Raw genomic sequence first — 27,422 nt, 5'->3', positions numbered from 1 at the left:
ATCTTCACACTAAATGCTGGTGAATGGGTTCGAATGGGATATTGTTTAACTATGGTTTTATGGAGACTCCCTTTGATTCATAAGTATTTGTCACTGTAAGAGATTTTGAGGGTGACAAGGATGGTGTAATGTACATGTTTGTTTTCCTTTCTCTGTGGTGTAGAAATCTAAAGCAGGAAGCGATTCAGGGGTAGAATGACTAAGACCAGTTCAAACTCAAGTTGAGCCCAGTGTTTTGCTGAGACTAAGACTTGCTGAGGTACCCCAGAGTTCCAGCATTCTTTATCTTAGAATTCTGAGTCTGAAAGGACAGCCAGGCCCCACCTTCTATGTCCCTGGGACAATGCAGTGCAGCCAAACTGTGCCTTCATCAGAGGAGTTTGATTTGGGTTTGCTCTTTACTTGCTGTGCAACCTTCAGCAAGTTACTTAACATCTCTGAATCTCCATTTCCTTTTTTATTTTTGAATCTTCATTTCTTTATTTGTAGTACACAAGACTATTTTGAACATTAAATGAGAAAAACGTTTGTGAAACATGCTCTGTAAACTATAATGGTCGGGAGAAATGTTATTTGGATTGAAATGCTATTGGATAGAAATGCTATACTGGGTTGTTATTCCTGGTACAGGAAAAAACACAACAGTGGTTAGGATTTACTGGAGGCTTTTTTGTGTGCTGGAATCTTGTGACTTGCTTAATCCTTGCTATAACTCTGTTTTACAGGAGAAGAAACTGAGGCCTGGAGTTTGAGTAATTCGTTCAAGGTTACCAAGTTGGTAAGTAACAGAGCTGGATTTGACCACCCGGCTTCAGAACTAAGAGCTTCATTTGAATTACCTTAAGCTTCGCAACAGCCCTAGAAAGTTGAGGTTCAAAGAAGAGAAGTAACCTTGCCCAAGTTCATTCCACTGGTAACGGGTCGTCTTAGTCCGTTCAAGCTGCTGTAACAGAGTACCATAGACTGGGTGGCATATATACAACAGAAATTTAATTCTCACAGTTCTGGAGGCTGGGAAATCCAAGATCAAGGTGCTGGCACATTCGGTGTCTGGTGAGGCCCACTTCCTGGTTCTTTGTGTTATAACTTCACATGGTGAAAGGGGCAAGAGAGCTTTCTGAGGTCTCTTTTATAAGGGTGCTAATCCCATCCATGAGGGCTGCGTCCTCATGACCTAATTAATCACTTCCCAAAGGCCCCACCTCCAGATACCATCATATGGGGGGTTGGTTCCAACATATGAATATTGGCGGGGGGACATGGACACAAACAGTCCATTGCAGGGGTCGATTCAGTATTCCCGTGCAGCAGTCTGGCTCGAGAACTGCTGCTCTTAACCACTGTAAACTTGCTGCTCTTGTAAAGCCCCTCACGGAAAACCAGTTCTGTGAGCCTGGGTGCCCTCTACCCCCGAAAGGGCACTTCCCTTTTCTGCCCTTTCCTTACGCTTCCTGGTACCCTCACTCCCCTCCATTTGACTGTCCAGTCTCTGGAGAGGTTTAGCCATAGAACGAAGACAGAACTGGCAGAATGTTATCCAGCAGTCTCTCCTGCATGCCTTTAACTTTTATTTTAGTTGAGGTATGACTTACGGACTGCATAATGCACATCTTTTTTAAACAATTTAATTTTATATTGGAGTATAGTTGATTAACAATGATGTGTTGGGAAGAGATATGGGAACATATGTATAACTGATTCACTTTGTTATAAAGCAGAAACTAATACACAATTGTAAAGCAATTATACCCCAATAAAGATGTTAAAAAAAAAAAGAAAAAAGAAAAAGAACATTAAAACCTTCAAATGGAAAAAAAAAAAAACAATGATGTGTTAGTTACAGGTGTACAGCAGAATGATTCAGTCATACCCATAGAATGCACACATCTTAATCATATATCTTGATGAATTTTTAACATGTTACACTCATCGAGCTGCCACTCAGATCAGGATACATGGTATTCCCGTCACATAAGTTCCCTCATGCCCCTTTGCTCTTAGTACTGCCCCTGGAAATAGCCACTATTCTGACTTACAGAAGTCAGATCATGTCTGTCATAGCATAGGTTCCTGCTTCTATCCTATCCAGATCCATATATACTTGCTCCACAGAAACAAAATAGAGGGCTTCCCTGGTGACGCAGTAGTTAAGAATCTGCCTGCCAATGTGGGGACACAGGTTCAAGCCCTGGTCCTGGAAGATCCCACATGCTGCGGAGCAACTAAGCCCTTGCGGCACAGCTACTGAGTTTATGCTCTAGAGCCCGCGAGCCACAACTACTGAGCCCGTGCGCCTAGAGCCCATGCTCTGCAACAAGAGAAACCCCAGCAATGAGAAGCCCGCGCACCGCAACGAAGAGTAGCCCCCACTCGCCGCAACTAGAGAAAGCCTGCTCATAGCAATGAAGATCCAACACAGCCAAAAATAAAATAAATAAAATAAATATAACAAACAAAAACAAAATAGAGGTAAAAATCACACTTTAAATAGCGTGGGTGACCCTGTCTTTCCACCAAGCAGGCATGTCTCTTGGAGGGAGCTGAATGGGAGACACAGATCTGCTGTTCCTTCTGTTGGTCTTTGTTCCGATGGCTTTTTAGGGGGTGAGCATCTTGTGCTATCGGGGGTGTTTCTCATATTCCTACATTTTAATTATCTTACAACGTGGCCCCAAATCCAAGCCGGCTATTTCTTCTTGTGCTCAACCTAAGAAACCCAATCCAGTGCTGAAGAAAAAACTGGCTGTGTTGCACTTAATGAGAGATGGTTTGTCCGTCTCCATGATGAGGCTTTATTATGGGATTTTCAAGGGGAATTCTGATGCCCTTCCACTTTCATATTACAAGTAGACCTTAGAGGCTAACCCTTGAGTAGGAGGCAGTTGTAATGTGGACAGAACTCCAGCATGGGTAAGTGGATGTATTAGACTTGGTGACCTGAAACACTTCTGGCAACATGGTGGACTGACTTGTGTGACTCCTTCCTGATAGGAACACAGAGTTGACTGACATACAACAACTATATCTAGGGGAGCTCATCAGAAAGGGAAGTCCACAAGTGTCAAAAATGAAGAGAGAAGTCTAAGCCAAATGGTTATGTGAGCTGAAAGCATGACAGCTTATGGGGCTTCTGCACCCAGATGGAGGCTGTAGAGTCTGGGAGTTAAGGTTTTAAGACCACAGTGGGTCTAGAAATGAGACCTGGGTCCAAGGTGGACTTGAAACATTACACGTCTTCATGAAAAGGGGCTAGAAAAACTCCACTGTCTGGAGAAACAGAGAGGAAGCTTGTTTGGAGTGGAAAAAAGTCACCAGCAAGAAATGAAAAACCTGGGGCTGTACCATATGTGGTTGTGGAATCTATATTATTATTGTCATGAGATATGAGAACTCCTCAAGCTGAGAAATTAACATAAAAACTGGCTGCCTACTGTGGGAATCCCTAACACAAACACACAATCACTCCACAAGGATGCTTCAACAACCCAGACCTAACAGGACTCCTACAGAAAGAAGCCTAGGATGAGTTCACAATTAAATCATATGGACTACTCAGGAAATGAATGACTTTGAGTTGAAAGTAATAGAACCATCCAAAAGAGACTATAAGATAGTATATATATAGTTTTTAAAGTATCATGTTTTCATTTTAACTATTATTTTTAAAAATTTATTTATTTTTGGCTACGTTCGGTCTTCGTTGCTGAGCGCAGCCTTTCTCTAATTGTGGCGATGAGGCGCTACCCTTCGTTGTGGTGCACGGGCTTCTCATTTTGGTGGCTTCTCGTTGCAGAGCATGGGCTCTAGGTGCACGGGCTTCAGTAGTTGTGGCATGCAGGCTCAGTAGTTGTGGCTCGCGGGCTCTAGAGTGCAGGCTCAGTAGTTGCGGCACACGGGCTTAGTTGCTCTGTGGCATGTGGGATCTTCCCAGACCAGGGATCAAACCTGTGTCCCCTGCATTGGCAGGCAGATTCTTAACCACTGTGCCACCAGGGAAGTCCCAAGCCAGTATATTTTCAAATGATTAAAGACTAAAGGTGATTCAAAAATGTAATGAAAGACGGAAAAAGAATAGGTTGATTTGAAAAGCTGCCACATGGAAATGAAAAGTAGTCATTGAAATTAAAATCTAACAAAAGGGTTAGCTGACAGACTAGACATAGTGAAAGAGATAATTAGTGAACTGGAAGACAATAATAAAGTTTACATTTGTTAAGTCCTTAATATGTGCCAGACACTGTTCTGTGTCCTTGCATTAACTCATTTAATCTTCAGAACAAAATTATAAGGAAGGCATTATCATTATCATCTGTATTTTATAGATGAAGAAACTAAAGTGTAGTAGTTCAAGCCACTTGCCCGAAGTCACAGAGCTGGTAATGATGGAGCTGGGATTTGACCCCCGGTTGCCTAGTGTAGCCTAGAGTCTGTGTTTGCAATTCCACACTGTAGAAAATCATCAAGAAGCAGCACTAAGTGATAAGGAGATGGGCGTATGGTAGAGAGGCATGGAGGAGAGAAGCAGAGGGCACTACTTAGGTCTCAGCACAGGGACTAGGGGAGAGGCATCATCAGAAGACAGAATAATTAGCTGTCCCTTCAGATCTCCTCCAGTGCTTAGGTTCCAAGAACTTGTGCCCCTATTGAGGGCAGAAATATTCAAAGAAGGGTAGCAGAGCTTCCGTTTCCACTATAGAATGAATTGATGGGCTGATGTTTGACAAAGGTCTCTCTGGGGGAAAGAAAAGAAGCCCTGACTGTAGCATTTACCGACGTCTATGGTATAAATACTTCCACCACGACCAAGTTCAAGCTACCGACATAATGTCAGTGAACATGGCCTTGGGAAGAGATGTACGTACTTGGCTCTTTTGAGCCAGTCTGAGCCAGCTCAGCAAACCAGGGGGTCTGACGTTCATTCTCTTTTAAGCTCTGATCTCTGGGTTGTGCATCCAAGGGGCAGAATTTTCAGGAAGTAGTAGTATCATGTGTAATATCACAGCGGCAGGAAGAGACAGTGGGACAAGAGTGGAGCTCTGCCCCCACTTTCTTCCCTTGTATTTAAGAAACAAGAAAACATTTTGTGAATGTGTGTGGAGAGACTGGCATCCTTATGACACTGTTGGTGAGAATGAAAGTGAATCCAAGCTCTTTGAAGGCCATTCAGCACCATCTGCCAACATTTTAAGTGCAAGTACTCTTTGACCCCGCAGTTCCACTTCAAGGGTTTTATCTTACAAATCTCATCTTTCCTGTAGTTACACATACGTGTGAAGATGTGTGTGATGTATGTTCATTGCAGCATTGTTTGAAATAGCAAGACCCTGGAAGCAACTGAAATAAATGTATGTCAGGAGAGGATTGATTGAAGGGATTATGGTATATCCTTACAGGAGAATACTGGGCCACTGTTTAAAATAGTAGGTCGTATATACCAAGAAGGAATCATCTCCAGGATGCATTCTTTTTTTTAATATATGTAAATTTATTTATTTTAATTTTGGCTGCATTAGGTCTTCGTTGCTGCGCGTGGGCTTTCTCTAGTTGTAGCGAGCAGGGGCTACTCTTCCTTGTGGTGCGTGGGCTTCTCATTGTGGTGGCTTCTCTTGTTGTGGAGCATAGCTCTAGGTGCTCAGGCTCAGTAGTTGTGGCGCGTGGGCTTAGTTGTCTCGCCGCATGTGGGATCTTCCTGGCCCAGGGCTCGAACCCGTGTCCCCTGCACTGGCAGGCGGATTCTTAACACCTGTGCCACCAGGGAAGCCCCCCCTGTTTAACTTTTGAAGAAAAGCTGAGGCAATGGTGGGTCTGGGGTGGATGGAGGATATCTTACTGTATATCCTTTTTTAAAAAAATTTTTGACGGAATTCCCTGGCGGTCCAGTGGTTAGGACTCTGCGCTTTCACTGCCAAGGGCACAGGTTCAACCCCTGGTCAGGGAACTAAGATCCCACACGCCGCACAGAGCAACAAAAAAAAAAAAAATTTTTTTTTTTTTTTAGGCATAGGCATATGATATTTTTATTGTTAAAAACAAACTAATTAACAAAAACTTCACTTTGGGAGCTTTCAACCCAAACCCCTCTTATTTTTAGGGGAGATTGGCAGGTCTCCCTGGGGTTGCTGATCCCCAGCATTTATTGAGCACATGCCGAGTACCAGGCACTTGCCCGTGTTGTCATACGCTGTGGGTCTCTCCATTGTCTGACTCTTCCTGGACTCTAGTAGTGGCCTGGTCAGTGTGTGATAAACAATAATCCCATTTTCAGGAAGAGGGGAGGTAAAGTCTTTGTGGGAAGTCATGTGGCACGCAAGGAGAAGAAGTGGAATTCAACAGCAATCTTAAAAGTGCTTTGTGAACAGAGGGAACCAAGCTGCTTCTTAGCAATCCCAGTTATCTGCAAGGCATCTCAAGCCTCTCTCCCTCCTGCCATTAATCCCCGGAATCTCTCTTGAGACCACATGAAAGTGTTCTATCAGTGTTAATTTTTCCAGCTCTAAGATTCTTTGCTCTGGAAAGTTGGAGCTGTGTTCTGGACCAAATGAATCGCTGATGTGTTTAGAAACCACAAAGGCAAGGAGAATTTGTCCTGTGCTGTCCTCCTTTTCTGACTGATTTTATCTTCACAACTCGCCTGTTGAGTTCACATCATCAAAGATCTAAGAGACACTGGCTCTGTTCACCTAAAAAGAGCGACCTTCAGGGCCTTTCTTAGCAAAACAGATGTTCCCAGAGATGCTTTCATTGTTGCCCTTGTTGTTTTCAGCAATCAGCCACATTTCTAGCCCATGATGATACGTTTTATGGAACCAGAGGCTTGCTTTCTCTCTCTCTCTCTCACTCATCATTTGGTAATAAATTCAGTAAATAGGTTATACGTCTTGAGAGGGCTGTTGTGATGTTTCTGTTTTTGTTTTAATTAATTAATTAATTTTATTTATTTTTGGCTGCATTGAGTCTTCGCTGCTGAGCATGGGTTTTTCTCCAGTTGTGGCGAGCGGGGGCTACTCTTCGTTGTGGAGCACGGGCTCTAGAGCGCAGCCTCAGTAGTTGTGGTGCACGGGACTAGTTGCTCCGCGGCATGTGGGATCCTCCCAGACCAGGGCTCGAACCCGTGTCCCCTGCATGGGCAGACAGGTCCTCAACCACTGCGCCACCACGGAAGCCCCTGTTGTGATGTTTTTGTGATTTGATCAACAGTAATCCAAACGGACAGAAAAACTGGAGTGAAAACTTAAGTTCATGGAATCAAAATCACAAAACCTGACCTGAATATTATTTAAGAGTGTAACATCATCTGTAACATTGGGATGAAATTCTTGCAAGGGAGGGCTGTTTGACCCTGCTCTCGGCTATTGCTGTTTTGTGGGCTCATCCAGAGAGCACCCTTTAGTGCTTTAAGTATCATTGGCCATCCTGCAGTGTGGGATGTCATGGTTTTGGTTTACTGTGAGATGACTGTGTATCAACAGTGTTGACTTCCCCTAACAGTAATTCTATCTTCACTGCCTGAATGAAGATACAGAGGACGTTGAAGTGATATTTCTTGCATGAGGCCTGCCCTGACTCCTCCCTGTGTTCCCACTGCACTGAGCATTGCTTTCTGTAGTATTTAGTTCAAGCAATTATCTTATTGGCTTTATTTTTTTAATGCCCTTTTGTTGTTATTATTATTTACTCATTTATGTATTGGCCGCACCGCGCAGCATGCGGAACTTCCCCGACCAGGGATTGAACCCATGGCGCCTGCAGTGGAAGCGTGGAGTCTTAACCACTGGACCGCCAGGGAAACTCTATTGGCTTCAAATAATTGTAGTTGTTTGTAGCTCTCTCCACCTCAGACCAGGTGCCAAGAAAGGTGGCCTGGATCCTCTCGCTTCATCTGTTTATAACCAGCATGCAGCTTATGTCACGGCACTTCAAATTTCATGAGTTAGGATTCTTTTGGCCTCGTAACAGAACCCCACCTTGTACTGGCTTCCACAGAAAGGGGATTTGCTGGTTTATGTAGCTGCAAAGTACAGGGATGTAACTGAAGGCATGGAGGCTTAGACAGTGTTGCTGAGGCTTACACAGGTTTTCTCCATCTCTCAGCGCTGCCTACTATTTCTTTTTGGATTGTGGCGGCAAGATACCTGTCAGCAGTTCTAGCAGCAGGGAAGAAAAGGCCACTTACCCAACAGTTCAGCAAAAGTCTTAATATCTCTGATTGGTCTTCCCTGATTGGTGCCCGTTCCTAACCAATCCCTGTGGCCAGGTGAATGAGATGCTCTGACTGGCCACCTTGGATTAAATGTCCGCCCCTTGAAGAAGCTGGGGTCGGGTCTGCACCTCCCAGAGCCCAAGAACTGAGAATGAGGGAAGGCAGATGTTCCCTGAGAAAATCTGGGAACCATTTGTGAACGGGGGTTAGGCAAAAGCAAGGATGTCCAATATAGTAGGTTTTTAATCAGTGTTTACCCAGTGAATGAATTAACAAATGAATGAGCAGACAAGAGCTGCTGCTGATTCTGTGAGCTGTTTATACGATACCCGGAGTGGGGTTTTAACAGATGGAGCCTTTGCAGAGAGGAGGATAAAAGAGAGCCTTGAAATCAAGTCATGTAAGGATGACATTAAATTAGCTGAGATACTTAACAAGAAATAGGAGACATACGATGGCTGTTTCCGAATGTCTGAAGGGTGTTCGTGGGGACGAAACATTTGCTGGGTTCCTACTTTGTGTCATAGGTTCTAGGCTAGATGCTTTAATCGCCATCACCTTACTTTTATTTTCATTTTATTTTTACTAGACCACCAATTTATGTTCCTTATAGAAAATCCAAAATGCACAAAAAAAGAGAAAAATAGAAGTCCTTCCGTGATCTAACTACCTAGGGCTAATTGCTATTAATATTTTGGTGTATATTCTCTCAGTCTTTTCTCCCTGTTTTACAGATGCATTTAAAAATTCTTATCTAATCTTGGTAGTTGTGTTTGTCCGAGAGAAGCTGGCTTAGAGAGTTTAGGAACTTGCCTGAGGCCCCAGGAGTAGGCACTAGAATTCTAGGACCAGAATTTGGTCCACACCTGTCAGCCCCAGAGCCCTCTCTCATTCCCTGGTCTTTGATTTACCTGTTGCATAACCAGCAGTCTGTGTACTAACTTACAGGGTTTTACTACAGTTCTATTCAGGAACCTTGATTTCATCGCTCTTTGCTTATCCACACATTCATCTTTATTCAGGTACTCAGGGAATATTTCATTGGGTGTTTTGTGGGTGCTGGGGGTAGCCCAGTGAATGAAGCAAGGCTGCTGCCCCTCTTGGAGCTGACAGTTGAGCTGAGTTCTGCATCGCTGTAAATGGTTGAATCAACAGCCTCTAGGGATGTGTGGATCTGGGATACTGCCAACTGCAGAAGTCTCACACCTCTTTGAGGAAGCAACCAGCAAAGCCAAAAGGAAGCACCATTAGCCAGAAAGCTGGACAACCTGATTTTATATGTGCCTTCTGCCCAAGACTCCTCTCCTAAAGGGAGTGGGTTTGTGTCGAAGGATGGGAGGCTCAGGGTGTGCGTTACCAGTCCCAAGGCTGGCTCTGCTGAGTGATCTGGGGTGTGGCCCACCATCATGTACATATGATGACTCTATCTTCTGAACTCTGGATCAGAACCCATAGTATGAAGCAGGGTTAGCTGAATGGAAGGAGGGAAATACACATTTCCTGAATATGGCCTACCCTGAGTGCTTTCACATGGCCCTTCTTGTGCAGGAAGATGCGTATTATTATTCTCATTTTACAGGGGAGGAAGCTGAAGTTCATTTGGAGTTTTGACTTGAGCTCAGGCCTGTCTGATGGCTCCAAATCCTACGAGCTTCCTCTTCAGGCTCCTCTGATAGAGGCACATCTGGGGAGTGGGGCTCTGGAAGGTTCTGAAGCCCCAGGTGCTTTGGTTTCATTCCATTCACTTATTTTAAAAAGTATTTATTGGGCTTCCCTGGTGGCACAGTGGTTGAGAATCTGCCTGCCGATGCAGCGGACACGGGTTCGAGCCCTGGTCTGGGAGGATCCCACATGCCGCGGGGCAACTGGGCCCGTGCGCCACAACTACTGAGCCTGCGCGTCTGGAGCCTGTGCTCCGCAACAAGAGAGGCCACGATACTGAGAGGCCCGCGCACCGCGATGAAGAGTGGCCCCTGCTCGCTGCAGCTGGAGAAAGCCCTCGCACAGAAACGAAGACCCAACACGGCCAAAATAAATAAAATAATGAATAAACTCCTACCCTCAACATCTTAAAAAAAAAAAACTATTTATTGAGGACCAGGGTCCAGGAACTCTGTCAGGCGCTGGGATGTGGGATGACCAAGACCAGTGAGGGCTCGTGCTCCTAGGGAACTTGAAGTCTGAGTTAAGGCACTGGAACAGCGACGAAGCTTCTGCACAGTTCTTTGTTCAGTGACTCATTCAACCTTGCAAGAGGGTGTATTATTAGGCTGCTTTGAGTTGCAAGGGACAGAAAACCCGGTTCAAATTGGGTAATTGATAGAAGCAGTTGAATGGTTCACATAACCAAGAAATGGAGAGGTAATGTAGGTTTCAGGCACATTTTGGTCTGGGCTCCAGCTTCCTCTTTTAGTGATTCTCTTGGCTCTGAACTTCTGTCTGTTGGCTCTGTTCTCTGGTGACTCCCTTCATAATAGTGAGAGGGCTGCCAGCAGGGCTTCTGTATTGCTCAGCACCACGAGACGCCACGTAGAATACACGTGCTCGAAGAAGTACAGGGGATAGCTGTCCAGTGTGGTGGCCGGGCTGCTGGTACCTCTCAGAACGCATGCTTGCTTGTTTACATCCGGGGAAGAAAGAGCTACCATCTCTCCCCAGAGCCATTGAACAAAATTTCTGAGCTTCCCTCGGATTGGATCGTCTCAGGACGCGCTCTATCTCTCAACCAATCACGGTGGCAGAGGAAATGGGATAACACTGATTGGCTTAGACCATTCCGGACCCACCCCTGGAATTGGAGATGAGGTCTGAATGAATGAGGGGGTGCTGCTTGGTGGGAGAGGAATGGAACAGATGTTAAAGAAGCAATTGCTCTCTCTAAGGGGCAGCGTTTAGGATCTGGGTATCGAAAGATGAGTAAGGCATTGTCCCTTCCTTAAAAAGAGCCCATTCTAGCGAGCTTCCTGAGAGTTTGGCAGTGGTCAGGGGAAGGAGTGTTTACATTGTTGAAGGCTAGGCACATTACATGTTTTCTCAGTTCTTATAACGTTCTTGTCAGGCAGGTATTTCTCACGTTCAGAGAGGTTAAGTGGCTTGCTGGTAATTGCACACCTAGGAGAGGAAAGCAAGGTGTTTTGAGCCTGTGGATCCCACATTTCTTCCTCTCCTTTTTGTGATGTAGTGAAAACAGATTAACAAAGACCCTGCAAAGCTTCGTCCAATGACTCCTCCACAATAAGCAGGGCCTTGGGAGTAGTTATTGCTTTTCATTTCAGGCTTTTATTAGAGGAATCCTGCCTGCTTTTTTTCTTTAACTAAGTCTAAATGGGAGGAAAACCCCTCTCCCTGGTGCAGATAAGCAACAGATAATTGAATGAGCTTCTGAGGAAAGCAGAACCATTGTTAGCTCACAATGCATCAGGAGAGATGGTTGCATTCAGATAATTTTACAAAAATGATTTCTCCTTTTGACTTTGCTGCCTGAGGCTTCCATTTGGTTTAAAAATAATAGAGTAACTATTATGTAATCGTATACAATGCTTCCTCCCCCTGGGCCCCAAGTTAACGCGAGTGTTCACAACACAGAATACATTTTTTGGTAAAGAGTTTATGTAAAGCCAGAGTGATTCCTAAATTAAACGGCCCAAACAAGGGCAAACGAGTTGGATTTTTAGTTTTCTCCAGACTCTGCAGAGCCTTAGCATCCAGCAGAGCAGGAGATGATTTTGCTCGTGTGCTAGTGGCAAAATGTCTGTGTTCATACTGTTGCCTGCACCCAGCATGCATATCTTGTGCTTTGCTGCCAGGTGAAAGGCCCTTGTTTTGTTCATGGATCTCCTGATCTCACTTCCACCCCAGCAGATGTAATTTCATCCTGAGAGAAAGGAACCAAAAGAGGGAAATCAAAATGATGGTTGGTAAGCACTTGACCCATAAGGTTTTCAACTTAGATGCTGTACTTTTTAAGTTTCTGCATCTGCTTTTTACTTCTTTTTAGGTAATTAGTGATGATAATGAATTTACCTATTTATCCACATTTCTCTTCAGTTGGCTACTATGTTTTGGGTCTTGGGGATCGAGAATTAACAAACTCATAGTCTCAGTTACTAATAGTTTTGGTGGCTCTCCTTTGACCAGATGTCCTCTCAGTCTGTCTCCACTAGTATAATTTTTTGGCTCTGATTTACTATGGGCCTGGCAAACTTGTGAAAGTAAAGAGGAAACAAGGTCTGGGGGTAAACTCCATAGGCCTCAGTGTCAGGTAAAGACCAGAAAAACATGGTTGCTGGGCTCATCTAGTTGACCGTGGACGGTGCCCACCGTAGTTGTCGTTAGGGTTAATATTTAGGGGCTATTTGTTGCCACTCATAACCTCAGTGACCCAAATGATATGAACACCACTGTTATAAAGGTGGCTGGATTTATGGAACCTGGGAGCAGACCAGCTGGTGTGTGTACACAGGGACATATGTGTCTGTATAGATGTGAATCTTGCTGCCTCTATGATGGTGGTTCTCGAACTTGTCTGCACATTAGAATCACCTGGGGAGCTTTCAAAATTCCAAAGCCAGGGCAACAGGCTAGATGCATTAATTCACTGACTCCTGGGCTGGGACACAAGCACTGGTAGTTTCTAAGCTCTCCAGGTGATTCCAATGTGCCGGGGAGTAAAGGAACCACTGGGTATGAGAATTATAATAATAACATCATTATCATCATTTGAAGATGAGTAGGGATAATGGTTATGACAGGGGTACTGGCCACCATTATCATTTACCAACTGCTGCCTATAAGCTAGGCAGTGTCCTGGGTGTCTAACAAACAGGATCACATCCAGTCCGCACGGCAGCCCTGCAAGACAGCTTTATAGGTGGTTGCATAAAGAAAGGAGGGGGTCATGTCTTTGAAACTGATGTCAGCTACAGAGTTGCTTAATCCAGAGTGTCAGGTAAAGTCTACAAAGATGGAGTTGTTGGGTTCCTTGTGTTGATCCTAGAGTGACCAGTGTGGTCATCATTGGGGTTGAGATTTAGGGCTTGTTTGTTACCACAGAGTAACCTGGACCATCCTGACAGATGCAGCCATCCTTTTAATAACCACAGTGGATTCAGGAGTCGATATGCAAAAGCATTTTTTGCAAAATTATAAATTGAGGGGGAGTTTATTTTGGCTTGTGGCTTGGAAAGAGAAATGAGTGTAGTAAACCAGGCTATTAATCTTGGGTTGGTTGATTCGTCCATCAAAATCAATTCAAGGAATCAGGTGAAATAAATTAATAAAACATTACCTTGTATTTCTGTAGCTCTTTTCTCAATGGAGGACATGGTGCTATGCAAACCTCATACCATTGCTAGTCTTTTTGAAACATCCTAGGAGGACTGTCAGGTTAAGTAGGGCTGTGTGTTACTGAAAAAGGTAAAAACAGGAAGTAATTCACATTGAAATCCTTATCCAATGTCCATAGAGATGCCTGACCGGAGTCTTAGTGGGTAGTTTGGATGGGAAATATGGGAGTGGTGGGAAGGGTGTTTGTAATAGAGGGAACAGCATGGGCAAAGACACAACAGCAGGAATAGTATTTATAGGAACTCTGTGAGTAGTTCAGTATTACTACCAGGAACGATACCATTCCTCACTTAAAGGTGATTGGGAAGTCCCATGAAATCTGCATTTCCACTTGTTTCTTTTTTCTTTTAATCTTTATTTTATTTTTGGCTGTGTTGGGTCTTTGTTGCTGCACGTGGGCTTTCCTTTGGTTGCGGCAAGTGGGGGCTACTCTTCGTTGCGGTGCACAGGCTTCTCATGCGGTGGCTTCTCTTGTTGCGGACCACAGGCTCTAGGTGCGCGGGCCTCTGTAGTTGTGGCACGTGGGCTCAGTAGTCGTGGCTCGCGGGCTCTAGAGCGCAGGCTCAGTAGTTGTGGTGCACGGGCTTTGTTGCTCCGCGGCATGTGGGATCTTCCTGGCCCAGGGCTCGAACCCGTGTCCCCTGCCTTGGCAGGCGGATTCTTAACCACTGTACCACCAGGGAAGCCCCACTTGTTTCTTCATCCGTCCGTACATGTCTCCTAACTTTTTTTTTTTCTACCTTGGAAGAGATTTGTGAGTAATGAAGGGCCAAATAAGGGTAATGTTTTAATTGACCTTGTTTACCCTGGAAGATCACACCAGATACCACACTGAATGTTACACACTGCTTATTAGTAGAGATTTTTTTGCAGGACTCTGTTGACGCCTCAGTGATCCAGGCTAACCTTTGGAAACGAACTCAGCAGTTCTCTGACAGTGTAGACGGGAACCCATGTGATCCTCACTCTGGGCCCAGAGTCCAGGCCTGGGGGGCTGTGCTCCTGTGGGCCCCCTCTGGACCTGTCTTGGGCCCCTCCACTTTCTAAAGAGCAAAATGTTAGATAAAGGTCAATTCCAAGGTTCTTTCCATGTCTAAAATTAGGCGATTCATTCAAAAACTCTGATGCAGGCACTCATTAATACAAGTGACCTATTAAATAAAAATGTTAAATAAAATGCTGAAATGGATACCACAGACATTTCTCCAAGTCTGTGGGTTCAGACAAGACCAGAGCTGGGGCATGGCAGCATTCCGCTCTCTTCTTCTGTGCATTGAAACTGAGGAGGGATGCTCTCTCTTTAAAACTGTCTTCTAACATGAAATCAGCACCAGGATTTTAGCGAGGAAGCTAACTAAACCAGTTAAGCTTCTTCTTAACTTGGACCATATTGGTTCTCTCTGGGAAAGGTTTCCTCTTTTCATTTTCTTTTCTTTTTTTTTAACCTTATGCAATATCTTTTCTTCTGTAGCCCCCAAATTCGAAACTGTGAGAATCTAAACTCTTTCCAGGCTCTTAGCTCCTGTTTGACTTATCCCCATTGTACTGTCTAAAGCTCTGTATTTCAACTCTTGGGTCACATAGCTAATGACCTTATCATTTTGGCTACTTTGGGGAGGGCTTAAATCTCACCTTCTTAAGCTGCTTATCCAATTCCCTGGTTCCAGGGCTGTGGCCATATTAGGGCTTCAGAGTAGGGTAAAGGCCCTAGGCCTGGGTTAACTCAGCCTGGATGCATGCCATCTCTTTGACAAGCTGCAACGGTTTGAGTGCGTGCCTTGTACCAGGCATGGTGCCCGGCTCTGTGCTAGCACTGGGATACAGCGATGACAAAACAGGATGGCTTCTGCCCTGCTAGAGCTCACAGTGTTCAGGGAAGTACACAAATCACCATACAATTACAATTATGTTATGTGCTGGAAACAAGAAACACGGGTCGGTCCCAAGAACTCTCCCAGCTGGGGATCTGACCTGCTTCGCTCAAAGTTCAAAGGCATGGCCGTGATGAACAGCTCAAGCGAGCAGTTGGAGGCTGGAGGCATTCAGAGTAGCATGTGATCCCAAAGGCAAGACAGGACCAGGTGAAGGGTTCAAGATTAAGTCCACAAACAGCACTAGGGGCCCAGTGATTTGATAAAGTTCAGGTCAAGGCTGGACATCTCCTCCCTGCCCCCTCCCCTTGGACTCCCCCAAACCAAAAGGAATGATTCTTTCCCTTTAATTTTCCAGGCCATTTGTCTGTATCAATTTATTTGGCAGTTGTGTGTTGCTTTGTATTGTAATAAGGTAGTGTGTCTTTCATCCCCTGGAAGGGAAGGCTGTTTCCTGTACTCTGTGTGTTCCCCCCAGTGTGTGACCCTGGATGGAATTTTCGGTCAATTGGTTCATGAAAGACCTATGGTTTACCAGTTAACCATAGTATGTGGGCCTCATTCTTCTTGCATCCACAACAGCAGCTCAAGAGAAGGCTCAGGACTGATGAGAACAGTAACAGGTAACACCCCAAGGGCCCCTCAGTGCTCAAATTCACCAAAGCTTCCGTTGATTGAGGCAGTTAATGGGGAACTTCTGTCAACCTGGGAATAGTTTAATAGATATTCGCTTGTAATTAAAAGTTCAAAATAAATTGGCTTTTCTTTTCTGCATCAGATTACCTACTTTTCCTTCTGCCCCTGTGATTCTGTTTCCATTCACAGAGTAACTAACCGCCCAGAGCCTTCTATCCTCTATGGCCCCGGCCCTTCCTCGTGCCCTCCTTCAGGTCCACTCCCATTTCCCGTGGCTACTTCCATTTCTCTTTCACCTTTCTCCTCTCTACATGCTTCTCTGTTCGAATGCTATCTTTTTGAACAAATAAAATTGTTCAAAACATTGAAGGAAAGTAAAATTCTTTCATCCCTGCTCTCATTGTGTTGTCATTGAGTTTTAACTTCTCTGATCCCATTTGCCATTTCCCCATAAGGGTAGATATTTTATATGAATGACATTCTGTTTTATGTATATACTTTTGTACTTTGCTCTTTTAACTTAGTATTCACAAATTTTCAATCAGCAAATGTTAATTGAGCTCCTACTATGTGCCAGGCATCACTCTAGTGGCTGGGGATAGACAGATTGGTGAACCAACCAGACCTACATCCCTGTTCTCCTGGTGCTTCTGCTTATTTCATATTCACAATAAACATAATAGAAATTCTGTTAGGAGGTGATCACTGTTACAGAAAAAAAAAAAAAACAGGGTTAAAGGAGGTTGGGATTATTAATTCATAAAATATTTTATCATGTTGCTATCATCTTTCTATGTACCTAGGGGTTGCTTATTATCCTTGATGTTGATGGATTATAATTTATTTAGAACCTTAGGAATATAAACTTTAAATCTGGAGAGGGCTTATGAGTCATTGAGAGCAGACCCTTCATTTTCGAAGTGAGGGAACAGATCCAGAGAAAAGAAATGATTTGCTCAAAATTATATGGTCCCTAAGTGGCAAAGCAGGAGCTTTTAAATTTTAATTAAATTGGTTTTCATTAATTCTAAAGACAGTTCTTTCAAACCCAACTTTACTGTTTCCCTATCGTGGGAAATTTCATTTGTTTCTGGTTTTTATTATACGTAATGCTAATATGGGCGGCTTTATGCAAATACTGTCTTAATGAAAGTAGCAAGTTAATTAATAATAACAAATAATAGAAGAGACTACTATTTATTGAGCACTTACCTTTGCCAGGCAGTGCGCTAAGTGCTTTACATGAAATAACTTAATTCTGAAAGTGAATACCATTACTTTCCTATTTTAAAAAAAATAATTAATTTATTTATTTTTGGCTGCGTTGGGTCTTCGTTTCTGCGCGCGGGCTTTCTCTAGTGGCGAGCTGTGGCAACTCTTCGTTGCAGTGTGTGGGCTTCTCATTGCAGTGGCTTCTCTTGTTGTGGAGCACGGGCTCTAGGCGCGCGGGCTTCAGTAGTTGTGGCACGTGGGCTCAGTAGTTGTGGCTCGTGGGCCCTAGAGCGCAGCCTCAGTAGTTGTGGAGCACGGGCTTAGCTGCTCCGCGGCAGGTGGGATCTTCCCCGGCCAGGGATGGAACCCGTGTCCCCTGCATTGGCAGGAGGATTCTTAAACACTGCGCCACCAGGGAAGTCCCTACTTGCCTATTTTTTTTTTTTTTACAGATGAGAGAATTAAGGGATTCAGACTCTGAGTCCAGGGTCTGAGCTCTCAGCCACTGTGATATACAGCCTTCCGGGTCTGAATACTAAAACCGCAAATTTCAAAACCCAAGATAGTCTGTAATGTACATTTTTTTTTTTTTTTTTTTTTTTTTTTTTGCGGTACGCGGGCCTCTCACTGTTGTGGCCTCTCCCGTTGCGGAGCACAGGCTCCGGACGCGCAGGCTCAGCGGCCATGGCTCACGGGCCCAGCCGCTCCGCGGCATGTGGGATCTTCCCAGACCGGGGCACGAACCCGTGTCCCCTGCATTGGCAGGCGGACTCTCAACCACTGCGCCACCAGGGAAGCCCGTAATGTACAGTTTTTTAAACCATTTAAGAGTTTACCAAGACCACGGACCTATTAGATTTAGCTGTATGTAATTGCTGTTTTTAGAGTAAAAAGTGGTTGAATATTAGCGATTTCATGCTCCATCTATTATTTTAGTTTACCCTGACAATAGCAGTGAGTTAGGTGGTTATTGTGCCTATATTTTTAAATTTTTATTTATTTATTTATTTTTGGCTGCGTTGGGTCTTCGTTGCTGCGCGCGGGCTTTCTCTAGTTGTGGCGAGCTGTGGCTACTCTTCGTTGCAGTGCGCGGGCTTCTCATTGCAGTGGCTTCTGTTGCGGAGCGCGGGCTCTAGGCGCGCGGGCTTCAGTAGTTGTGGCGCACGGGCTTATTTGCTCCGTGTGTGCCTATTTTATAGATGACTAGTCTAGTGTTTTAGAAGGAGCTTTGACATTAAGTGGTATAATTAATGTTTGTAGAAAGAAAGGAGGGGTGGGAAGCAAGGAAGGTTGAGTGACTCATGAATATAAACGGCTCTAGGACCTGGGGTCTAATCCTGGCTCCATCTCTTAGTAGCTTTGTGACCTCTAGCAAAATACTTAAAAACTTTTTGTACCTTACCTGAATTTTGTTACCTGGAAACTGGGAGCGATAAAATCTTTCTCATGATGTCATTATAAGGATTGAATTACAAAATGAGTGGAAATCATTTTGTTCAAAACCAGCCAAAATGAAACCATTGATCAGAGGTGTTGGCGGTAATAGTTCGTTCTGTCATCATTATATTTCAAACCAAATTCCCTTCTCTTTTCTCTAACCATGGTATTTCTGGAAAACACACACAAAATCTTTTTTTTTTAAATTGAAGTATAGTTGATTTACAATGTGTTAGTTTCAGGTGTACAGCACAGTGATTCAGTTATATGTGTGTATTGTTTTTTAGATTCTTTTCCATTGTAGGTTATTACAAGATAGTGAATATACTTCCTTGTGCTATAAGTAGGTCCTTGTTGTTTATACATTTTATCTATAGTAGTGTTTATCTGTTAATCCCAAGCTCCTAATTTATCCCCCTACACCCCCTTCCCTTTTTGTAACTGTAAGTTCAGACAAAATCTTTGTTATTTTTATTTATTTATTTTTTAAGATTTATTTTTATTTATTTATTTTGGCTATCCTGGTCTTAATTGCGGCATGCAGGATCTTCGTTGCGACATGCAGGTTTTTTTTTTTTTTTTTTTAGTTGCGGCATGCGGAGTCTTAGTTGTGTCATGCGGACTTTTAGTTGAGGCATGCATGCGGGATCTAGTTCCCCGACCAGGGATCGAACCTGGGCCCCCTGCATTGGGAGTGTGGAGTCTTATCCACTGGACCACCAGGGAAGTCCCACAAAATCTTTTTTAAATGGCATCGATAAATTAGTGACCGATGACACAATCAGGAATTCTATTTCTTTACAGATAGTTTCCCTCTGCCTCCGATGGGGTGCCGTGTAAGGTGGTGGAATAGCAGATTAACCTCTGTTTGGGTTTCTGGGTCGCAGGGTGGTGAGGCCCAGGAATGGAAAGGCCCACCCAGCCCTTCCTCTCCCTTCCCTCCCTCCGGCACCATCTCTGATTTTATATCATCTCAGCCCCACCTTCAGTGACCCCCTCCTGTGCCTGTGCATCTTGACAAGGTGGCCCACCTGCAGTGGGGGTGGGCAGGTGGTCCAGGCAGCGGGCGCCCTGGCACACTGATGGGTCCTGCTGGAGTGGGGTCTGCTGTGCCAGGTGGGCAGAGGGAGGCCTTTTCTCGTGGAGGGTGTGACTGTCAGAGCTGAAAATGCCAAGTGGCTCCCGAACCACACAAGGGGCTGAGAGAGCTGTTTGTGGAAAAGGGCAGCACATCCTTGCGTGCCCTCTTAGACTTTTCTGCGGCCACCTCTGCTTTAAACGGGGCAGTGGGCTTTGGCCTGTGGACTGCTTACAACAGCAGTAAACTCCGTGGACCAGCCCATCCCTCCTGGGAAAAACTTGGCCTCTAAACAGGGCTTGGGAAGGAGAAGTGAAGACGTACAGAAAGTCTTTCTTTTCCTCTTTTTACGTTAACGTCTTGGCAAGAAAACATGTTCTTTATTTCTGTCGCCTGTATCAGCGGCAGATTCCCGAATTGAACTCCTAGGCATCATCCTGGCTTTGTCGTACTTCAGCTTTTCCGGCTGCAGACAATTTTGCTTCTCTAGTTGACGGGAACTCTAATAACTCCAGGTGGTGAATGGGCGGCGGGGAGTACAGTTCTGTAGAAATACAGCTCTAAAGCAATACAAACACAGAGGGAAAAAATGGGAAGCTTGTCAAGAAGGAAGTGCTGTATTACAACATGTTACCTTTATTGACATTGAAGAAACCTCCCCTTTAGCTTAACACTAGGAGACTTGTTAAATACCTTGTGGTGTAGCTACCTGGTCCAGTGCATACGTATTATAGAGCCTTTAACAGCAAGGTGCTGAAGTACCTTTGTTAAGGAAAGGTGACTAAGATAAATCTTGAGATGAACACAGCAGATGATAATTCAGAATATGAACCATTTTTATAAAAATATATGCATTACCTTTATATGGGTATAGACACAGAAAAAAACATTTGGAAGTGTATCCACATGGTATGGGAGGTTGGATCATGGCTGTTTATATTTTCTTCCTTTTGCTCATCTGTATTTTCCAATTTTTTTCTGCAATCAACATGTATTATTCATATAATCAGAGTGAAAGAAAGGTAGAGGGGGCCAGGAACCTCTCTTTTTACCCAAACTTTTACCCAAAAAAATCATTCTATGTATTTATTGAGGGTCTCTTAGGAGCTGGGTGGGCACAGTGACAGGTGTCAGAGTGGGCAGGGTAGCCCTGGCCTCTATCTTCACTGAGCCGACATTGTGTTGAGTCTTTTCTTACTTAAAGTGTTTTTTTTTTTTTTTTTTTTTTGCGGTACGCGGGCCTCTCACTGTTGTGGCCTCTCCTGTTGCGGAGCACAGGCCCCGGACGCGCAGGATCAGCGGCCATGGCTCACGGGCCCAGCCGCTCCGTGACATGTGGGATCCTCCCGGACCGGGGCACGAACCCGTGTCCCCCGCATCGGCAGGCAGACTCTCAACCACTGCGCCACCAGGGAAGCCCACTTAAAATGTTTTTTAAGCTCAAAAATAAAAACAATAATTATAGGTTGTGATAAGTGCTATCAAGGAAGAAGAAGCCAGTGACGTATGAGGGGATGATGGAAGGGAAGACTTTATGATGGATGATGGATGGTGGACTTTAGGAAAGATGATGGGACCACTTTGAGGAAGTGACCCTTGAACCTGGAGGCTGAGAGACAGCCACATGAAGATGCTGGAAAGCGTATTGGAGGTGCAGGCAAGGACCAGCAGATGCAAGGCAGTGAGGGTCTGCTGCTTTCCTGCAGGTCACTCAGAGGGCTGGTGAAACTTGAACTGGAGCTGCCTACTTGTGAGAAATGTGTTACACTTGGAAATGTGAGGAGCCTCACAGATACACCCTGTAACTGGGGGAGTCCGGTCATGTGGACAACTTTATGGCCCCGGAGAGACTGGTGACTGCTTTGCTAAGTAACCGGAATGTATTGGGTTTGAGCTGTTGGCTTTGTTCTTTGGTTCTTTTCGAAGGGCAGCTCTGATGCCATCTCTCATGCTGAACAGGCTTCGACTGCTGCTCAGGGATTCGCAGGCCTCCTTCCTCGTGCTCTTCTGTGTTCATTAAATGCACCCACTGTGTGGATGCGCATCTGTAAGGCCTGACCCTGGAGTCTTAGTTCTCAGCCTCGGCTGTGTTGGAAATATTTGGGAAGGCACCTCTTTGTTCAGGGATTCAGTATTCATTCACTCCTTGAAGAGGAGGAGACAAGCAGTCGAGAGAAGTTCCTGAATGTTAGATTAAGGACAAAGACTGGACACAGAGGCAGCAGAATCTATGATCTAGGCGCTTAAACATACTGAATGGTGTATGTGAGTTAACGATGGCAGCAGCTGTTCACAGAGTCCTAAGAGCGATTGGGCCGTGCCAATCAGGAACCATAACGATGTTCAGATCCTTCGACCCAGTGATTACAATCCACGGAACTTATGCCGAAGTCATCATTTTTTTAAATGGGGAGAAACCAAGAAAACAGTGAGGTCTATAATAGCAGTCATAGTCAGTAATGACATAGTGCTTTGGGGTTTTGAACATATTTTCCTATACAGTGTTTATGAGAGCATCACAGCATTCCTGTGGATAGGTTTTTATTCCCATTTCACAGATGGGAAATGGAAGGTTAGAGAGATGAAGTGAGTGCCCTGCTTCACTCTGGCAGATTCAGGCTCTGAACTCCAGCATGTGCATTGTCACCTGGTGGGTGTGCTCAGAAACTAAGGAAAATGTTGGAGTCAAGGAGGCACAGGGAAGGATCCAAGACTGAAAATAATTATTGAACTTAATGTATGCTTCGTTCTGTCCCAAATACTGTACAAATTTTACCTAAACTAATCCTTACAACAAACTTGTGGGGAAACTGGGGCTCTGAGAGGTTCACTTGTGAAGGGTTTTGAATAGACTTCAAAACCCTGGCAGGGCTAAATCCACAGCTAAATAAAGCTGCTTTCAGCTCTGCTTTATTGCCCTCTGCTTCACAAGAATGCATTGCTCCAAGAGGGAATACATGAATGAAGGAATGAATGGATTAGAGGGGTTAGGACTTGAGAACCAGCTTCCATAGGGAAGTAGATATCAGGATTCCCACGCTTGATAGGTTCTTTTCAACAGCTTCGCAATTTCTGCTTGCAGTACAGTTGCCCGGCCTCTCCCACGAGAGTTGCAGCTTTGCTGGCCCTTGAGGCTATACTTCTCCAATACCCTTCACCTAAAGGCTCTCTTTCTATGCTCAACTCATCCTTTGCAAAATGCCTGGAGCCAAATGAGTCTAGGGTGAACCAGGCGTGCAGGGTGTGGACCTTTAGCAAGTGAAGGAAACAGAGCTATTTCAACATGATGAAATATTCTGCAGCCATTAAAATGATAAATGTGACTGGAGAAATAGGAAAAAGTATTTGGGAAATATTTGCAGACATCTGAAGATACCAGCTGAAGCAATGTGCGTTTACAGGGATAAAGGTTGAGAGAGAACAGGAATGAAAACTGTGTAAAGGTTTTGGGATTGGATGGTGTCACCATTCAATTAGTCTACTAAGCTAGGAACCTCAGGGTCATGCTCCACAGCCCCTGCTTTTTTTCCCCTAGATTCAGCTAGTCACAAACTCTCATAGATTCTACATCAGGAAATATCTTAATTCTGGTGCCCATTCTTCCTCTCCATTGCTAGTTTCCTAGAACGAGCTCTTATTATCTCTCGCCTGCACTTCACAACAGCTTCACTGGTCTTCTGGTCTCCATTCTCTCTCCCACTGTAGTCCATATTGGACACTGTGGTCAGAGTGATCTTGATATAAAACACATGTGATTATGTCTCTCCTTTGCTTAGAAGCTTCTATTTACCAGTGGTTGCCTTCAGGAGGTAAGTTTATACTCCTTAGCTTGGCATATGAGGAGGTCCTTTACAGTCTTACCACCCCAGCATGTGTGAACTCCCCTTCCTCTGCCTCTGTGCCCATGCGCCTTTGCCTTTTCTTCGTGGCCCTTGCCTCATCTCTTCAAGACCAAGCTCATCTTTTTTTTTTTTTTTTTTTTTTTTTGTGGTATGCAGGCCTCTCACTGCTGTGGCCTCTCCCGTTGCGGAGCACAGGCTCCGGACGCGCAGGCTCAGCGGCCATGGCTCACAGGCCCAGCCGCTCCACGGCATGTGGGATCTTCCTGGGCCAGGGCACGAACCCGTGTCCCCTGCATTGGGAGGCGGAGTCTCAACCACTGCACCACCAGGGAAGCCCCAAGCTCATCTTCTCTGAAGCCTTCACAGCCGTGCCAGGGAGGGTTAGTTCCTCCACCCTCCTAAATTACAACGAATCATGCCATGTCGTAATTGTGAGCTTATAGCCCTTCCTTTTACGAAAGTTTGAGCCCCTCCAGGGCAGGGACCACATGGCTTACTGTCCTCCACCCTAAACTCTCAGCATGGTGCCTGGGACATAGTAGAGGGGCAAAAACATGTGTTGACTGAATGACTCAATGACTGATTTTGTAAAGTAAAAGAGGAAATGCGAGTCGAGGGCTGATAGCATAGTGCTTGACACATACTAAGGACTCAAAAAAATGCTAGCAAGCCACCATGATTAAATTATCATTGGAGCTTAGTGCTTTTATGTAAACATCTTTTTTTTGCATCCTTCCGCTTGTTTTTTCAACCTAAAACTTTGACCTCAGCTGAAATGTGATTCCATTCATGCAGAATGATGAGGAGAGGATCGTGGAAGAATAAATTCAGCACTTAGGGTCTTGTTTTCTGTTCCTTCTTTCAGGACATCCCCCATGGGGTAGTGCTAGAGCTTCCTCATGAGTTCTTACACAGATCAGGAACAGGTCTAAGGCTGATAAGGACAAAGGCGCCTCTGAAAGGGGCACTGCATCTTCCTCACGGGACTCATTCTATTTTATGGTTATCACTCGTCAAATGGACTGTTTTCTTTGCTGGACGGTAAGCTCCCCCAGGCCAGCATCATGTCTATGTTGCTTTCCAGAAATAAAATTAGAACCAATGGATGACAGTTGTTGGGCATCAGATTTCTGATCAGTGTAAAAGAAGAGGCTCCTCACAATTAGAGGAGGCTGACCATTGTGATAATGAGCTCCCCATAAATGGAGATACCCCCCGCCAAATGGAGATACCCGAGCTAAACTGGATGTTCAGGTGTTGAGGATATTACAGAAGAGATTTCTGCTCTCAGTGGGAGATTGGGTTACAGGTGTGTGATTACTCAGAGCTCATATCTAAGGGACTGAGCAGGTGTAAGAACTAGATAGAGTTCAAATAGAGGATGGTGGGTTGATATGGACCAGGGTTATTTAAGAGTGGGTGTCGGTGTGTCAAACAAATGGACCAGAGTTCTTGGATTGTGAAGACTGTTCTCTCAGCATTAGTGTTTGCAAAACCTCAGCTCCCTGTGTTTAATTGAAATTGATGAAGATTATAATGGATAAGTGTAGGACCCCTAAATCATCCATAAGTATGATAATTAGGGTAAAAGTATGAGGCCTTGGACTCTTGCCCTTAGAGTGTGCCTTGAAAAAGTCACCTACTCTCTCCATGACTCTCTTAACACATTTCTTTGTAATATGGCCAATATCACTTGGTCTCCGTGTAACTCAAGAGGGGGAGGAAGACAGAAGGCTAAATAAGGTTAAGGGCTGCCCTTCTATACTTGGGGCAAGGAGTGATTTCTTGGCTACATGTGCTGAGGCCCAGATAGTTACTGGGATCTTACCCATTTGACTAGAACAAGGGTTCATAATCAGGGTTTCACAGATAGGCTTCCTGGATCCAAAAATCTCCTGAAATTGTGTGCAAATTTGTGTGCATATATGCATTTTCCAGGAGAGAAAAGCGCATACTTTTATGGGGTTTTCAGTAGGGCTCTTGACCCCAAAATGTTTAGAACCATTTACCTCCATAGTAACGACCTGCTCCGCAGTCACATTGAAAATATCCCTGGGAGAGGTAACGTTGTGATCGTTTACACGTTAGTGTTAATGAAAAAATCTGAGAGTTTCATAACAGGATTAGGATGAGCTAGCTAGATGGGATGTTCTGGTTTTGTAGGTAAAGAGGGAGCATTTATGCTCAGAGTGAAAAGGGAATTAGGGAAAAATGAAGAAGCTGCGCCCTCTGTCACATTCAACTTCTCTGTCCATCAGATATCTTTGCCCAGAACAGACCCCAGAACAAAGTCTCGTTTGTCTGAAAGTGCTATGAGTAGCACCGTACAAGTCTCACGTGGCGCCTGATTTCTGTTCTCAGACTGATTACTTAACACCTCCCAAGGGCGTCTCCAGGATACCTTCGCAGGCGATACCTTCGCACTCCCAGTACCTCTCGGCTCTGGGGAGCCTGCCAAGCGCATCTGCCGCGTCTGGGAGTGTGAGGCTCAGTACCTGGCAGAGAGGGAAAGGCGTGCCCACCAGCCCAGTCATTCCACGCATGGGGGGGATGATGGTATGTGACGACTTTGATGGGTTGAGCACAGAGCCCCGACCCGCGAGTCTCGAGTTCCAGTTTCTGCCATTTCTGAGTTCGCTGACCTGAGGCAGGTCGCCGTCACCTCTGAACCTCAGTTTTCCATCTGTAAAACGAGACGTCTGCAAAACCCCGACCCACCCAGATGCCATCTCCGCGCGAAAGTGCTGCCCCTTTAAGGAGGGCGGGGGGAGCGGAGAAGGTGGCCGCGCCCCCTTCGTCTCCTAGCTGAGCCCTCCAGACCACCTGTCTTCGGCCTCGCCCCGCCCCCTTAGGGAGGGGCGGGGAAGGAAGGCTGAGGATTTACCTTACGGGGCGGGCGCGCGGCGCATGCGCACGGCCGGACAGGTCCGCGGCGCACTCACTTCCTGGCATTCCCCCCTCCCCCTCCTCGCCGTTACCCTGTACATCCGGGTCACTTGCCCTCCCAGCTCCGAACCGCCGCTGCCGCTGCCGCCGCCGCCTGGCTCGTCGCGGCTCCGCCACTGGGGCAGGTGCGGAGGGGCTCCCGGTCCGGCTGCCGCCGCTGCCCCGCTCCGGGCCCGGGGCTCCCCCTAGCGCCGCTGAGGAGCCGCCGTCGGGGCTCGAGGAGGGCGGAGGAGCGGGGCTGAGAGAGCCTGGAGGTTCGCGCGTAGGGTGAGTGATTTATTTTTACCATTTCCCCCTCTTCCCTCACAGTTCTCTCTTTTCCTGCTCCGCGCGCGACCCCATTTTGGCGGAGAGGCGGGTGCGGTGGGACCGGCGCCGGTGCGGGGCTTTCTCATCCCCTGGCGCGGGGGCCCGCCCCGGCGCTGCGGCTGCCATCTCCGCGGGCGCCCCCGGCCCCTTCCTCCGCGACCCGGGCCTCCGCGGCACTCATTTTTTTTTTCCCAGCAGCTGCCTTCTCTCCTTCGCTCTCTCCCGGTGCTGGTCCCTAGTCCACACCCCCTTGTCCCTCGGACTCCTCCATGCCTCGCCCGGACACCCGGCCCTCCCGGTCACCCGCCTGGAAGTTGGTGCCCCCATCCCTTCCACCTGTGCGGCCAGACCGTCCACCTTAGGTGCTGCGTTGACCTCTCACTTCGCAGCATTTAAAGTACAGATTCTCAGTCCTAGGGTGTGGTCTTAGTGTGTTTCCAGAACACACATTTCTACTCTAATTACCCAAATCCATGACTGTCAAACTGTAGTGGAAGTGGCAGTTGGTGTGTGTGTGTGTGTGTGTGTGTGTGTGTGTGTGTGTG

At 45.7% G+C, this 27,422-nt stretch overlaps 1 protein-coding gene across 6 annotated transcripts in view; it reads left to right on the top strand.

Annotated features, from left to right (window-relative positions):
* The first annotated feature begins 722 nt into the window (after positions 1-722).
* The window catches only part of CYRIB (CYFIP related Rac1 interactor B), a 114,018-nt gene continuing 87,318 nt past the window's right edge, over positions 723-27,422 (top strand). The window contains exon 1 of one of the 6 annotated variants that reach the window (XM_024741212.1): positions 723-778. Coding sequence is in view for 1 of the 6 variants with exons in the window: in XM_024741211.1 (XP_024596979.1) it covers positions 12,108-12,117 (10 nt within the window). In the remaining 5 variants the exon portion in view is untranslated. Of the gene's footprint in view, positions 779-12,092; positions 12,118-26,490; positions 26,836-27,422 lie in introns of those variants that run through there. The other 5 variants (XM_024741207.1, XM_024741210.1, XM_024741211.1 and 2 more) reach the window with 5 other exon arrangements.

The sequence above is a fragment of the Neophocaena asiaeorientalis genome, unplaced genomic scaffold (genome assembly GCF_003031525.2).
Source record: "Neophocaena asiaeorientalis asiaeorientalis breed wild unplaced genomic scaffold, Neophocaena_asiaeorientalis_V1.1 scaffold177, whole genome shotgun sequence".
NCBI classification, from domain to species: Eukaryota; Metazoa; Chordata; class Mammalia; order Artiodactyla; family Phocoenidae; genus Neophocaena; species Neophocaena asiaeorientalis.
Note: the sequence above shows the minus strand (reverse complement) of the source record. Positions and strands in the feature narration are given on the sequence as shown.